Below are 15,056 nucleotides of genomic sequence, written 5' to 3' on the forward strand. Positions count from 1 at the left end.
CCTGACTCAATCACACGCCTTGTAAAATACATTGCAGGGACGATATTTTGTGCGCTCTGTGCTGTTTTTTTTTTTTTTTTAGGAGCTGAAATGTCCTGACTTTCCTGAACTATCGGATGGAGTGCCATGCATTTTGACTTATTTGACATTTATGGATGAATCCTAGTTGTATCGCCACCAGCAGGTCAAATTGGTATCTCATAAAGTGGAATTTCTTTACATCTACAATATAAATTGGTGTTAAATTTGTACAGATATACACGTGCCATGACAGGACAAATCCTAACTTTGTTGACCTAGTGGTGGAAAGTAACTTAAGTTCAGGAGACCAGTTAAGTGGTGAATGTATTTTTATTTAAATGTATTTATTCTGCTGTTTAAAAAAAAACATTTTCATTGTTATTTGTTTTGTTTTGCTGCCTGCCAGGCCTAGTGTTTGTGTCTGTATGGTGTTGGTGTGTCTGGAGGAATACAAATTGAAATGAAAAAGAAATGAAAAGTTCAGTGAAACACGCGTGTCATCTTTTGATATAGGAAACATACAGTATATATGTGTAATAATACAATTTATATATTTTGCAAGAAGTCAAAGAAACATCACTTAAATATAAAACGGATGATAAAATGTTTAATTTAGTTTCTTGTATTGTTCTAACAAGGGCGTGGAGCAAAAACCAAATTGTTTAAACATGGAATGATTGTGTAATATGCTGACACAATGTGTATGCATATTCATGATATGACAGCTTTTTATTGTGTCGTGCTGCTGTCTACTACAAAACTTAATAACAATAACAATATTTGTACTCCAACGATAACATCTTGATTGATTCCAGTCGGAGGACATGTCCTCGTCTTCATCCAGCAGCAGTGGAGGATCTTTCTATGTTTGGACTCTTTTTGCTGTGTGAGATTAAGTCAGCCGGCCTGTTGGGAGACCACACCTTTCCTTCCCATACAGCAACACCAGAGCGACACTGTGTGTTTAGTCAACACGTCTGTTATTAACCTGCCCACCTAAGAAAGGCTTGTCTCAGACAGTCTTCAATGCTCAATGTGCATTTAACATCCGTTGATCCTGCTTTGATGGTCTCTGAAGTATGTGAGGGAAGGGAGGTATGGGAGAACCAGAACCAGAATGGATAGGGGCAGAGTGCCAGACCCTGCTGCAGTAAAAGGTTTTCTAAAGGGACTCTGGTGCTTGAAAACACTACCACTTTTGTCCACAGGGACCCCCAAAAACAACACAAAATGAAAATTGTGGATATTGAATTCAGTAGTAAAAACACAAACAACCTCAACATCAAAACTCCCCTCACCTGTAGGATGAAGTATGAACACAATCCGGTTAATGCACAGATAATCTGCTTACTGTGTGCATGTACATGTAGCGACTGATCTGATCTTCATGGCAAATCGTCTTGAGGGAGTATAGTTCGGGCCTTTCCACGTTCGCCAAATGTTGAGGACGCTGTCATATGCGATGGCACCATCAACATGCCGGCGGGGTTAGCCGAGTGGCCTTTTCCGTACCAGAAACCTCCTAGAAAATGCTGAGCGCAGTTTTTATCCCGCTGGTCCTGATCTTTGTTAAACGTGGTGAACTTCATGTTGTTGTGTTCCTCCAAACCACATGTGTCAAACTCAAGGCCCGCGGGCCGAATCCGGCCCGCCACGTCATTTTATGTGGCCCGCGAATCCGCCAGCAAAAAATAAAAAAAATATTTTTATTTTTTTAGAAAAATAATTAAAAGTTAGACTTGAAAATAAAAGTATCCCCATGGTCGAAATGATGAGATAGAAAGTTGAAATTATGAGATAGCATGTTGTCTGTGTACCGACATTAAAACTATCACAACAGGTGGACAGGAGAGGCAACAGCCTGAAAAGAGGTTTTCCAACGATTGAAAAAGATCGACAAATAATCCCAAAATGTCCACGAAGAGAAAAATTGATGCAGCGGGAAGAAAATGTAATGAAAGATGGGAAAGCGAATACATGTTTGTGCTTCAAGGAGAACAACGGGTCTGTCTTCTGTGTTATGAGGCGTGTCGGTGATGAAGGATACAATTCACGTCGGCATTTTGACACCAAACGCGGAGCTAAATTTAGCCTCCAAGAAAAACATCAAACTGTCCAAGAATTAAAAGGCAGACTGCAATCACAGCAGAATATATTTACACAGCTACAGCCCAGTGCATGCTGAAGGTATGTGAGCAGAGCTCCGACCAGATACAGACTTTTACAAATGTCAGTTTGTGAAGAAACACCATCGCAGACCGAGTTGATGAACTAGCAGCAATCTAACAACACAGCTAGCTAAGAGACGAGCAGGTACTTGTGTTTCTAATGAACTGTTGATGAAAGCACAGACAACACGGATACATCATCTATCCATGTTCATCAGACCTGACTCTCAGTGAGCAGCTCTTGGATGTAGCTGCATGCACAGGACGACGACAGGGAGGAACATTAGTGATGCAGAGAGGTGACACAAACAGCTTTGAACAAAGTTAATGTAATAACTTGTGTTTGATATTTGTCTTTGTTATTTTCTTTAATAGTTTGATCTTTGATAGTCATGTGGGTTTCTTAACCCTCAATTAAAATGATTTATGTTATAATAACAGAACTGTGCTTAAATATCATTTTTCATTTATATAACTGCATGTACAATATTTGTAGACTTGAATAAACAATAATAAAATGCAGAGAGAGTTATTTAACAATATGTTAGGAGAAGTTAGTTGTACAGTCTTACAGTTACAACCGGCCCTTTGAGGGCGACCGTGATGCTGATGTGGCCCAGAGTGGAGATGAGTTTGACACCCCTGCTCCAAACTGTCCCCTATAAATAAAGTTAGTTGAATTTAAGTTGATGTTTGACACTCAGAAGCCCTTCTACTAGTGCTACTGTGTCCTCATTTTGCCAGTGAATTATCTAAGTTACCTTTTTTCTTTGTTTTTATATGCACTGACGTACAGTAATGATTATGTAAACAAAGCAGAGAAACACACAGAGGGAGAGACTTCTCTGCTCATGTAAACATAACTCCACCATATCCTCACACAGCTGTTGTTTGCATCGTATAGAGATCCTTTAACAGCTTTAGTCACTTTTCACGTTCATATCTTACATAAAAACACATGTGAATAGCGTTTCAAATACAGTAAACTGTTAAATATTAAACCAGCGGTTTCCAATCGTTTAGATTTGTGTTTGAGCCTCAAATTTTTTTTTAAATGACACCAGGTAAAAGGTAAAATGATCCAGTATTTCACAAAAAAAGCTCATATTTGAGAAAAGTCCAAAAGAAGAATATACATTTGTGAATACTCAAGACCCCTTTAGATGTTTCTAGTGACCCCTAGGAGGGTTCCCAACCCCAAGGTTGGGAACCTTGTATTAGTACAGTAACTTCATGCTTCTGTCATGGCCTTAAATAGAGGATCCAGTCTGTTAAGAGTAATACAAGCAGACAATGCTTTCTTTCACTTTCATTGTGAAATTGTCACCGTGACATTTAAAGCTAGACTTCCCAAAGCAACACAGTAATCCTCACCTGCCGCTCCGCCAGTGAAGCTGCACGTGAAGATGATAACCATGCGTCCTCAGAATCGATGGAGGAGGAGGAGTACTTCCCTCCCTCCCAGTCCTCCATGTCGACCCGCAGCTCGTTCGCTCGTAGTCTAACAAAAGACATTAAGATGGAAAGAAGAGTGTGATCAAGTGTTTTGGTCCTGATGCTAGTATCAAAGAACACGTTTCATCAATACTTAAGCTGTAAACACATCCACCTCCACTCCTGTACTTTCGCTGCTCGATAATTCACGTGCATTGTGAAAACTACCAACAGTTACAACATTTGGGGTTTCCTGCTGAGTTATTCTGAACTCGTCCCACTGGGTGTTTGAGCAGAGGTTCATTTTAAAACAGTCACAAAACACAGCAATCTATCCACATCTGTTTCCTGTGCGGTTTCATTTGACATTGTAATATTTTATTTAAATTGTTGCTTGCCGTTTGTTTCAGCGAGTTCACAGATCTGACAACTGGCAACAGATAATATGTGTTCACTGGGGCTGACAGTGTAACAATAACAATAACAATAAACTCCTCAATAATATTAATCAACAAGTACGCATTATAATAACAGTGAGAAATAATTTGCCCATTTTTTTTGTTGTTGATTCATTTAACAATAGCAGGATTAAACTGTTAAATGGTTGAGATAATCTATAAGAAATAACTTTAACTTCTTGCCTTTACACTTCAACTTATAAACAACAAACCTTTGACTGTAAACTGTGAAACACATACATTTGCTTCACTGAATAACATTCGTACATTTTACCTCAAAATCTCCGCTGAAGTTCTGGTTTTTGAAATCTTGACAATATAAAGCTGCTCCCACAGACATTACTAGTTCTAGTACTATTACTACTAATGACATTACTAACAATCATGCTAATCATTAATATGATACAATCTTAATTATAGCACATGATAAGAATGAGGCATTTGTTTTAGGAAATAACAAACATTTATGAAAATCATTTCTAAGTATCAAGAAAATAGAAGCAGCATTTGTTTTTCATTATAAAATAAAAAATAATCTGGTTTAAATGAACCTGTAGCTCTTACCTGCATCATCATCATCACGGAGAGGAAGGTTGGTCTCCGTCAGTTGAAGTAAACCTTCATGGGAAACAAGGCACTTTTAAACAGTCTGCTCGGCCCGTCTGGTGAAGCATGTGACACTGATAAGCTTTGTTTACACAGACCAATGAAGTTCATCATTATCACTCAAAGGTCTGCAGAAGCTGAGGTCATATTGCTTCATTGGTTCTGGTGATGAGGTGGTTTTACAGACTGGAATTATTCTACAATTACACAACAAATCCAGAAAGCCATTGCATATTATTAATGCAGATTCTGACATCTTTGATGTGTTTGAATTTAACAATTTTTAGGCATAAAAAAAACGAAAAGGAAAAGTAAATAGATATTTTTATTCAGGAAACTTGAATAAACATTTGAATGATGTGCGAAAACGTCGTAAAAGTCATAAAGTCTGAACATTCTAACCTTCTGGGGGAAGTTGAACTCGTGGAATTTGCACTCCTGACCTCAGTATTTGAAGTCCAGAGAGAGAATTTCCTTATCTAGCGTGTGAATAACGCTGATGACTCATTTTACAACGTAATTTACTGTTAACCTCCATGCAGCAGACCCCGTCCTGTGTGGAAAGTAAGTTTATGAAAAAGCTGTCACAAACGAATCACAACATGTGGTATCAAACAGCGGTCTCTTGGTTGTTTGTTGAAACCATCGTCTTACCTTCTCACACATCATGAGTGCTCGACTACGTCACCAGCTCTGGATGCCTTTGAATTTGAGTCCATCACAAAAAAAGGATCCAAATTGACTTTTCCATTGGCATTGTTTTTCATGCTGAGTCTGAGGTTTTGTACTTCCACAATGAATTCCTTGTGTTTACATGTTGACCTTTCCCACGACGCATATGTTCTTTGCATAGCCGTGGGTTGAACCACATATCACATTTGACATTTGTTATTGTCACACAGATTACTGCCACATCAGCAGTAATGTGTGTCAAACTGTTAGTGGTTCTGTGTTCTTCCCATCACTCATCTATGCTCATGAGCTTTGGGGTAGTGAAAGAACTGAATTTATTTGGCAGCACTCGGTTGTGTGGAAACGTTTGGAGGGGAATCGCTGATTCTGTGCAACAGGTTTGGGACAACTGATGAAGGACGCCTCCTGGACATCACAGTTACTCACACTGGAGTGGATCTCACCGCTGCAGACCCGAAACACTAGAGGGATTACACTGTGTATCCCACTCGGCCTCATGGCTCAGAGAGGACGTGATTGGAAAGATGTCTGGGATACCTTCAGACCTGGATAAGCAGCGGAAATATGGATCAATGGATTCATTTAGAAAAGAAAGAAAAGCACAAAAGTGGGATCAGCGATGTCAAAAGAATGTATCTTCTATTGGCCGACAGACTGGCATTGCAACTGAGAGCTAGACACCAAAAAGAGTCTTCAGTGGTAATAGTGGCCTGTTCATTGGAGCTACAAAGGAAGATTAAATGACGCCTCATATATCTTACTCGGAAGCCATCATAACCACATTGCTGTTCTGCTGTGAAGACGGAAGCAGTTCAGTGAAAAGTATTTCTTTTGGACGTCCACACTGACAGGCACAGACAGGTCGTATTTCATCCTCTCTTCGTTGCACTTTTACTGTTTCAATGCTGAATTTTATAAATATATCTATGGGCTGAAAATGACCAACTGATGCTGATAAACTACAGGTATGAATATTCATAATCATTTGGTCAGTTGACCATTAAGTAGGATGTATGAAACAGAGTCGATGGTACAATAAAGACTCTACGGTAAATTGATTTGAAACCATCCATTTGTTCCTTTAAGTGATACATCTTGATCTTTTTGTCTTCTTGGGCTGACTATGAATATGAAGATTTGTAATTTCGGCTCACCTCTGTAAAAATGAGTGACCAAGAAGGAGAGGAAGTGCGTTCATCCTTCAATCGGTCATCAGTCACCAACCAGACCAAAGACGACGGTTTGACCTGTGGTCATGTGTACAGGTCAGCCTACCTCTTCTTCGTGGCGGTCCACAGTCTCGTGTTTCTGGTGAGTTTCAACAATTCAGATTCATTTCCTTCGTCAACACAAGACACACAAGTGTCAGTCTGTTCAGATGTTTTATGCCTTTTTTCATGAGAGGAAACATTTTCATAGATAATGTTACATCGCCGCCAACAGGTAGGCCAGTGTGAAGTTTGACTCTCTTGTTGCATAAAACAGACTTCACAATTGTATCACTACAAACAGGAACACACCAATTTCAGGTTGTCAGTCCTCTCTCTCTCCTCTGCAGGTATCTGAAGGTTGTTCGACCTTTAGGAACTCACATCCTGCAGACGGTGCGGGCTGCTGACATTTGCAGGATGTTGAGCAGCGCACAGGTCACCATGCACATGGAAGGATCAACATCGGCAGGAAGACTGTAGTATGTGTCGTCATCGCATTACCACGAATCCTGCGGGGAACTGTCTGTACCAAACTTCATGACAATGCATCCAATAGTTTTAGACATTTCACTAAAAACCTCCAAGTGTTACCCTCGTGGTGGCGCTATAGAGGAAAATGCATTCGTCTTTAGTCTTTAGTCATTAGTGTCTGTACAAAATGTGCCATCCGACAGTTGATATTTCAGTCTGCATCAGAAATAGTGGTCGAGCAGACCAATAATCCCAATAACCACCATTATCTTATAAATACTGTATCAGTGTTTCGTTTGACTTTGATGTCCTGTACTTGAAAACAAGAAGAGAAGCTGTGTAACTTCTCTCCTCTGATCTCCCGACCAGAGGAGCCGTTTGACTTTAACAGCTCAGTTATTGATGGCTCTTCTCGAACACGGAGAGAAAAATCAAACCCAGGGCCTTCGCTGAATGATGAACCGAGAGAAGGCCAATGACGGTCAATCGTTCTTCTGTTCTCATATATTACTCCGTCTTCTCTCGCTCGCTCTTTTCATCTCAATCTCTGTGTCAGGTGGCGCATTGGTTCAGAGAAAAAAAGAGAGAGAGAGAGAGAGAGAGAGAGAGAGAGAGAGAGAGGTGTAGCTGCTGATCATCTGACAGGTTTTGTTCCTGTCGACATATAATCCATGTTAATAAATGGCTTCTGAGGTCATCGCGATGTAGCCGGAGGGAAAATAGAAGAGATAGAGCGGCAGGCAGAAAATAGGCTTCTTTGTGAGAGAGAGCTTTGAATAGGGTGTATATTCTGATGTGGACAAAAGTATGTGGACACATGAACATTTCCCCCACATGAGATTGTTCCACGAGATTTTGGACTGAATAAATATATGATTTAACGTATTTATATTAGTTAGAGGTAAAGCAACCCTACTAACAGCTAGGATAAGAACAGGTGTTAACATTATCGATGGATCTGAGAGTGACAGCGAACCAGAGGGCACGATAACAGGACCCTGGAATTCAGACATCATTAGTAGTTTTTGAAAAAGGCCTTTCACAATTATCACAATCAAGAGTTCCAGGAACTTATTCTCAAGAAGAAAAGTGGAAAAATCTTCATTATGTTGACCAACTCGTCGCTAACTGTGTCTGTTTAACGCGTAGTGCTGACCAAGTTGTGAGCAGTAGGGGTATTAGAGCTTTATCGCTGAAAACACAGGCACAACGAGATCCGTGAGACTGAACCAAAACAATGAATTCGCGAGCTATAAAACAAAACAATGAGCGAAAAGACACCAACAAGTCATGTGATCCATTGTCAACAAAGAAAACCATTTTTAACAGCTTTCAGTTGCTCTGGCTGAGACTAAAATGTGAAAAACTGTGCGTATAAAAGTTATTTTGGCAATACTGTATGCTGTAGAATATTGTCCTTATTTATAAGTTGTTATTTTTGTTATTTTAGTTTTTCTTATGAAAATAAAGACAGAGTGTGTCTCGGGGACCATATGTTGACTGATTATCAGCGTCTGTTCCAAAAAGAGGGCTGAAAGGAGTCGACTGTGTTTTTGCGTTTGGCTCGTGTATGAATGAGCAGCACGCTTTGTTAACACACACATACAAACACGAGCACACAGGAACAGATGTTGATCAATGAAACAAGGAGAGGAACCCTCAGTGCTGCAGCATGCCTCTGCACCACTGGATGGCACTGCTCCTCCTCTCTCCTCCCTCCCTCCCTCCCTCCCTCCCTCCATGTACTGCTCTTCTCTCTCGCCCTTTCCCTGCGTCTCCTCATCTTGTGTCGGAGGAAGATTAAAATTGCCAGAGAACACGACGAGGATTACCAGATCGATATCGGAGACAATCTCTATCCCTTCCATTTCCCTCTGCCTCTGTCACTCACTCGCTCTCTGTGGTTCATTTGTGTTTTCACCCCCTGCCCTTCAAGTCACTCATTACTTTTGAGTGCATGAGGTAAAACCAGAGAGAGAGAGAGAGAGAGAGAGAGAGAGAGAGAGAGAGAGAGAGAGAGAGAGAGGATTGAGGGTGGGGGAAAGAAAAAGACAGATACAGCTGTGAGACAGAGATGAAGATGAGAGATTGTGTTTCTTTTCACTCCACAGATACTATTGATTCACCGTGACCTGCTTCCACGCACAGTCATAATATACAAAAGCTGTTAATTCATCACACAACGGCAAACAGGCTTAGCCGAGCCCATCTCATACACGGACACAAGACTCGTAGCCGAGTGGCGATGATTATTTAGAAAGAAACTCGAGGTATTTCTCTGGGGGGGGGGGGGGGGGGGGGAGGAGGAGGAGAGGAGGAAAAGACAGAAATAAACACAGGTGCACAGATCCAGACAGGTTTAAATAAGTGGAACCGAGGAACCTTGTTTGTCCAGTTCCTGAGCACACAGAGAGATAGCAAATTAAATCCTACAAAAAGAAGATTAGTCAATAAATTCAGGTAAACACTTTTAGATATAGTGTGTGTGTGTGTGTGCGTGTGTGTGTGTGTGTGTGTGTGTGTGTGTGTGTGTGTGTGTGTGTGTGTGTGAGAGAGAAAGCGGGGTGGAGAGGAACTCATCTTTTATGTATGAGTGTTTGTTTAGCTGCACTTGCAGCTGTGCCTGGTTACTGCATCTCGGTCACACACAGCTGACTAATAAACCCTCTCACCACGTTTAAACCCACCACTCGACTGAACGTCACTGTATTTACAAAATATTATGTTCAAACAATGCATTCAGAAGCAGAAATAAAAAACATCTACCAGTGTGAAAAGAAGCATAAAATAATCTCTTCAATTAAGTGTGGCGCTGATTAATGGACTTGTTTCTTTGCTTGTGCATGTTTTTTCTTTTTTTGCAAGTGAACAGAATGTCTGTGTGTGTGTGTGTGTGTGTGTGTGTGTGTGTGTGTGTGTGTGTGTGTGTGTGTGTGTGTGTGTGTGTGTGTGTGTGTGTGTGTGTTCACTGGCCACCTCCTTGGTACAGAGTTCTGCCTGGGACAGTGTGCCTAACAATCATCTGTTCCCGACCAAATATGCATTTCCTGTATCCAACTGAGATCCAAGCTGGCCACACACACACTCACACACACACACACACACACACACACAAACGCTTGCATAATCAACCAAAGTAAAGTCTGCCAAAAACTCATGGCCGAATCAACACATGCAAATATCAGAAAGACTGATGTGAATAACGCGGACGTATGCAGTGACACACACAAATAAAACATGACTATACAGATGTGTGTGTGTGTGTGTGTGTGTGTGTGTGCTCATTGATGTGCATGAGCAAAGGCGTGTTATTGGTTCCTGCGGGCTCGTTTGGGGCTAATTAGAGAGAGTAATGAGATAAGAGGAGTGGGAGAGAGCGGGAGGCGATGCTCTGATGGATGTGGGGAAGGGGACGGCATCTCAATGAAGAGAGACTCCGAGGGAGGCAGAGAGATCAAATTAAGAGGATGAAAGGGAACAAGAGGGAAGGTAGCGAACGGTGGAGTAATGCAGAGAATCAATAATGCAGGTCGAAAGGGAACCTCGGCGTCCGGGGCTAAACGTTCCCAACAAAGTAAATCATCTCCACTCTGCAGCAGATTTGATTCAGCACACGCAAACTTCAGTCTTGTGGATAATCTCAATCAATTATTTATTTTTCACGACCGTCCCCAAGTTGACACTGAGAACCGTAAAGTGGTGTTAGGGTTCACCCTATGATCAATAATCGTAAAATTCATGTGAACAAAACTATAAAAAGGAGTAAATTTAGAGGGAGCAGAGTGACAGATGTGGCATCTTAGAAACAGCATCACTCAGACAAAAAAATAAGGAATAATCTGTTTGAGAAATACGCTTATTTGCTTTCCTACAGAACCAGCAGCTGGTTAGCTTAGCATTAAGACTAGAATGCTCCCCCCCCCCCGGTAAACCCATTGGCTGACGTTTTCACCCTGTGTTCAGACAAAATGTGAAACAACGTTTTGAGGTCAGAGTCAATGGAAATTTGTGATTAGCGCTCTGGGCAGCGCAAGTTAATGCAGCGACCCTTCCGCCCGCGTTGAAAACATGTCAACTTGAGTGAAAAATGAATGCGAATCCCGGGGCTTAATGAATCTGCTTCATAAACATACAGAGAAGAGATGAAAAATGAGATTGACTGGAGGAAATGGAACTGCTAAAAAACAAAGAACTGGAGTTCCTGGTGAATTCAGACCGAGGCTGATCCGAACAGACACGCTAATGTGTCCTCTACTAGATAGCTTACAGCTAACGTCTGCACAGTCGGCCCATTGGCTGTTTATGGCGAACAAATGACATGGACACTACAAAATTTGTCGTTCTTCCGTAGAGACGTGACTGTGTCGTACTTATGTTCGGTGTTGAAGAAGAACGTTAATTCAGAAGGTGTGTTGTTGATTTCAGGTGTTAGAATATTTCCTTTATTTTCTTTATCTGTGATTCCGAGATTGATTTCATTGAGTCAAATATCTCTCGTTGCAAAAGTTAAGACATACACCGGAAAAATAGGTTGTGTGAGCATTTATGACATCAATAAATCGGAAAAAAACGACAACAAATTAGAAGATCAAAAATCGGAAGTGTTTTAAATGGCGTCACAAGAAAATGTATGCACCGCAATGTGGAGCTGCTTCATATACATTTTCGGTATCTGCAGGCTGAACATATTTGTATGCGTGGCACAACAACAACACCTTCATCATCATCATCATCAGTCATCTGAGCCGAGAATACTGCCGTCTACATTAAGTTTATGTTCCCCCGGTGATTCCGCAGTGCAGTCTGCGTGTTGTTTGTTTGATGTAAGCAAACGTTTACGTCGCCATTTAGCTTTCACTGCCTTTAAAACTCAAAGTTTGCTGACACAGCAGGTAACGTTCCCAGCTAAGATGCCCAAATGGAGCTTCATTTATTGCAAGATGTCTTTTGTTTTTATTTTGATTGATTAGGTTCTAAACATGAGAAAACCTTGACACAATCAAGTTTAAATTGTTGTTTTTGTCATATTTCATGCAACCCAGGCAGCCTTTACCTTCATAACAGCTCAACTTTGTTCCCGTCTACACTGATACCATCAGGACTAATTGAATTCTTGGCCAGGGGCACATGTGGATACGAGGAGCTGGGGATCGAACCACCTGCCCAGTGATTAATTAATTGACAACCACTTTTGATTGATTCAATTACTCTTTCACTTAAGTCTCTCCTTATTGAATTGTATATATGATTTATGAAGTGGGCCTGGACTCATGGGGGAGAACAAAAGGGCAACCTCTTTATGCCGGCTGACGGGTAAAAGTAGATCAGTCTCTGCACTGCAACCGCGGTCACACAGGAAACACCGAAACCAGATGTAAACCGTGTGTACCAATTTGTTATTTCACTGCTGATTTACATCACCGCGACCACACAAAACCCCCAAGTGCATCAGAGCCCCTCAGGCCCGAACGAGAGAACCTGTGTGGCACCGTTCCTGCACACGACGCACCGACCGACCAAACGTCGTCGGTGAGGTCGACTGGGTTTGGATAACGATGCCTGCGGCTTCCCATGGAGGTCTCTGAAGAGACGAACCAGGTGACAATACCAGCAAGTCTGACAGGTTTCTGCGTGCATGTGTCTGAGGGTTTACCACTGGTAGTGCAGCTTGATTCTAATTGGCTGGTTTCCCCCCCCAATGTGCTCTGACTTCTATTAATAGAACAGCAGCTCGGGTGGAACCTGATGCCTCTCTTTTCTCCCTCAGACCCCCTCATCCTCTTTGTCGCTCTTTTACACCCTGAATTCTTCTCCTACGTTCAACGAAGGAGAGCAAATTATCTGCCATCTTTCTGACGTCCTCCTCCTCCTCCTCCTCCTCCTCCCACCCGTTGGTGTCTCCCTCCCAGGCTAGTCTTTCAGCCTGTGTCCTTGTTTAATAGGCTGATCCCTCCGTCATTAATTCGACATGATCACGGGCCATGTGTCTCACTGTGCTCGGCTGTGAGTTTCGGCTGCGCATCCGTCTCCTCCTCTGTTTCCTCTCTTCCATATCAGGATTTCCTTTCTCAACAAAAAGGTCTCTCATCTCTCCTTCCTCCTCACTTTACCTGTCCTCGTTCTCTTTTCTTCTCTCCCTCCTCTGTCCCCCTCGGGTGGTCTCCTTTAACAGCAGTACATTATTCATCAGGCAAGATATCCGCCCAGGAGACCGAAGCCAATGGATAGATGGACAGATAGAGATGAATAAATGAAGAGGTAAAAAATGATATATCAGGCAACGTTTTGTCTGAGGATGTGTGTGTTTGCACGTAAGCCGTGTGTGTGTGTGTGTGTGTGTGTGCATGACTGCCTATCCCCCTGTGTGGAATTCCGGCGGGACTTCCGGAGAAGCTCTTCCACGATGCAGAAAATCAGAGCCAATGATGGTGATAGATGGAGAGAAGGGATCCTTGCAGCAGGGACAGTGCCAAGGCGACTGGGGCATTGCCAAAGGCAGCCAGGAGGTGGGCAAACGAAGAAGAGGGAGAAAAGAAAAAGAGAGAGAAATAACCGTATATAGAAGCACAAAGGGATGGAGGGTAATCGAGCTAAAGTCTCAGGGAGTGCGTACAGTCTGCCAGTGCAAAGTGAAGCAAACGACATGCTCACTTGTGGCACAAAGCAGACAAACTTGTTATGTAACGCGTCTGCCACGATAACATCACACTGCAGTACTGGACATGGACTTGTCGTTTGCTGTGTGCAATAGGCTGCAATGAGACGTCGCTGAGAGAGGGATCCTTAAACGTGCTTTAATATTGTGTAAATTAAAGAAATTTAAAAAAGCATAGTCGAAACTTTGTTTAAGCTCATTGCGTTCATGTTCCTGGACTAAAAAGGGTTCGAAAACAACAACTGTACACTCCCTGCTCAGCAACAAACAGCAGACAGACAAAGTTAGCAACAAGCTGGTGAAGATAGTGGAGCATATGGAAACTAAAGACAGATATTTCTCTCAAGAGATGCTGGAGACCAAAGATTGGACTCACATCAATCAGGTAGAGAGAGACACGACTCTAAAGGAATGCTTCGGTTACTCTCAGCGCAAATAGGCAACTGCAAATAGTCAATGTTTTCTTGTTTGAATTGAATTGATGCAGAAGTTGGTTAAAGACCGGCTCCGTCAATTCTTACAGTACGACCTTGACGCAATGAAGAAAACCTTGTTAAGGTGTTTGTATAAGCGCTGTAATGATGTGACCGTCGCCTCGTTCTGGTTTTAATCAACTAATTACTGTTGTTGGAAAGGAAATGAACAGCGGCAGCAGGTTCACACCTGTTCCCTCTCTCTCAGGGCTGTTCAGGAAATCACACACTGAAGAAGCAGAAGTCAGCGGAGCAGGCCGAGGCTGCGACTCTTTCAAAAAAACGTGAACTTCACAGTTTATTGACATATGAGATTGGATTTAGTCCCCTCGGTGCACGGATTATTAATGTGTCTGCACGGAGAGGCTTCCATTCATTTTTTTGCCAACGTAAAAATGTCATCAGTCTAGTAATTAAATGTCTCTTATTAAACAACGAGGTAGAGAGAAAACCAAGTGGAGGATGTTTCATATATCGGACACAACATCGTTACGGTCGCTGTGGCAACAGAATGGCCATTCGTGATGTTTGCACGATTAGATCCACATGTAGCCCGAGCTCCTTTATTATCCTCCGTCGCTTTGTATCGATCCAGAGATTTTAATCCCATCAGTCTGTCACACCTGCCGCTTCGTCTTTGTGTCTGTAGGTCTTTTGTGTATCTACAATATGTGCTGTGTGTATCTGTGACCTTGTGCGCTGGTCTATGACAGCGTGTGTGTGTGTGTGTGTGTGTGTTTGCTGGTCTCCACCAATAGTATCGACTAATCTCTGGGGGCGTCACCCTCCGTTTTCAGGACATAATTGCCACTTAGACAACAACGAGCATTTTAACCTTTGCATCTGTGCTTGAACCAAAATCAAAA

The 15,056-nt window shown here is 42.1% G+C and overlaps 1 protein-coding gene across 1 annotated transcript; it reads right to left on the bottom strand.

Annotated features, from left to right (window-relative positions):
* Positions 1–1,368: 1,368 nt before the first annotated feature.
* On the bottom strand, positions 1,369–7,040 carry LOC306785057 (ficolin-2-like; the record flags this gene model as incomplete). Its single annotated transcript, XM_079279281.1, is given in 6 exon segments — positions 1,369–1,496; positions 1,499–1,622; positions 3,517–3,586; positions 3,588–3,604; positions 3,606–3,690; positions 6,973–7,040. Coding segments are annotated over 6 exon segments (492 nt in total).
* Positions 7,041–15,056: the final 8,016 nt, after the last annotated feature.

The sequence above is a fragment of the Melanostigma gelatinosum genome, assembly GCF_949748355.1.
Source record: "Melanostigma gelatinosum genome assembly, chromosome: 11".
Taxonomy (NCBI): Eukaryota; Metazoa; Chordata; class Actinopteri; order Perciformes; family Zoarcidae; genus Melanostigma; species Melanostigma gelatinosum.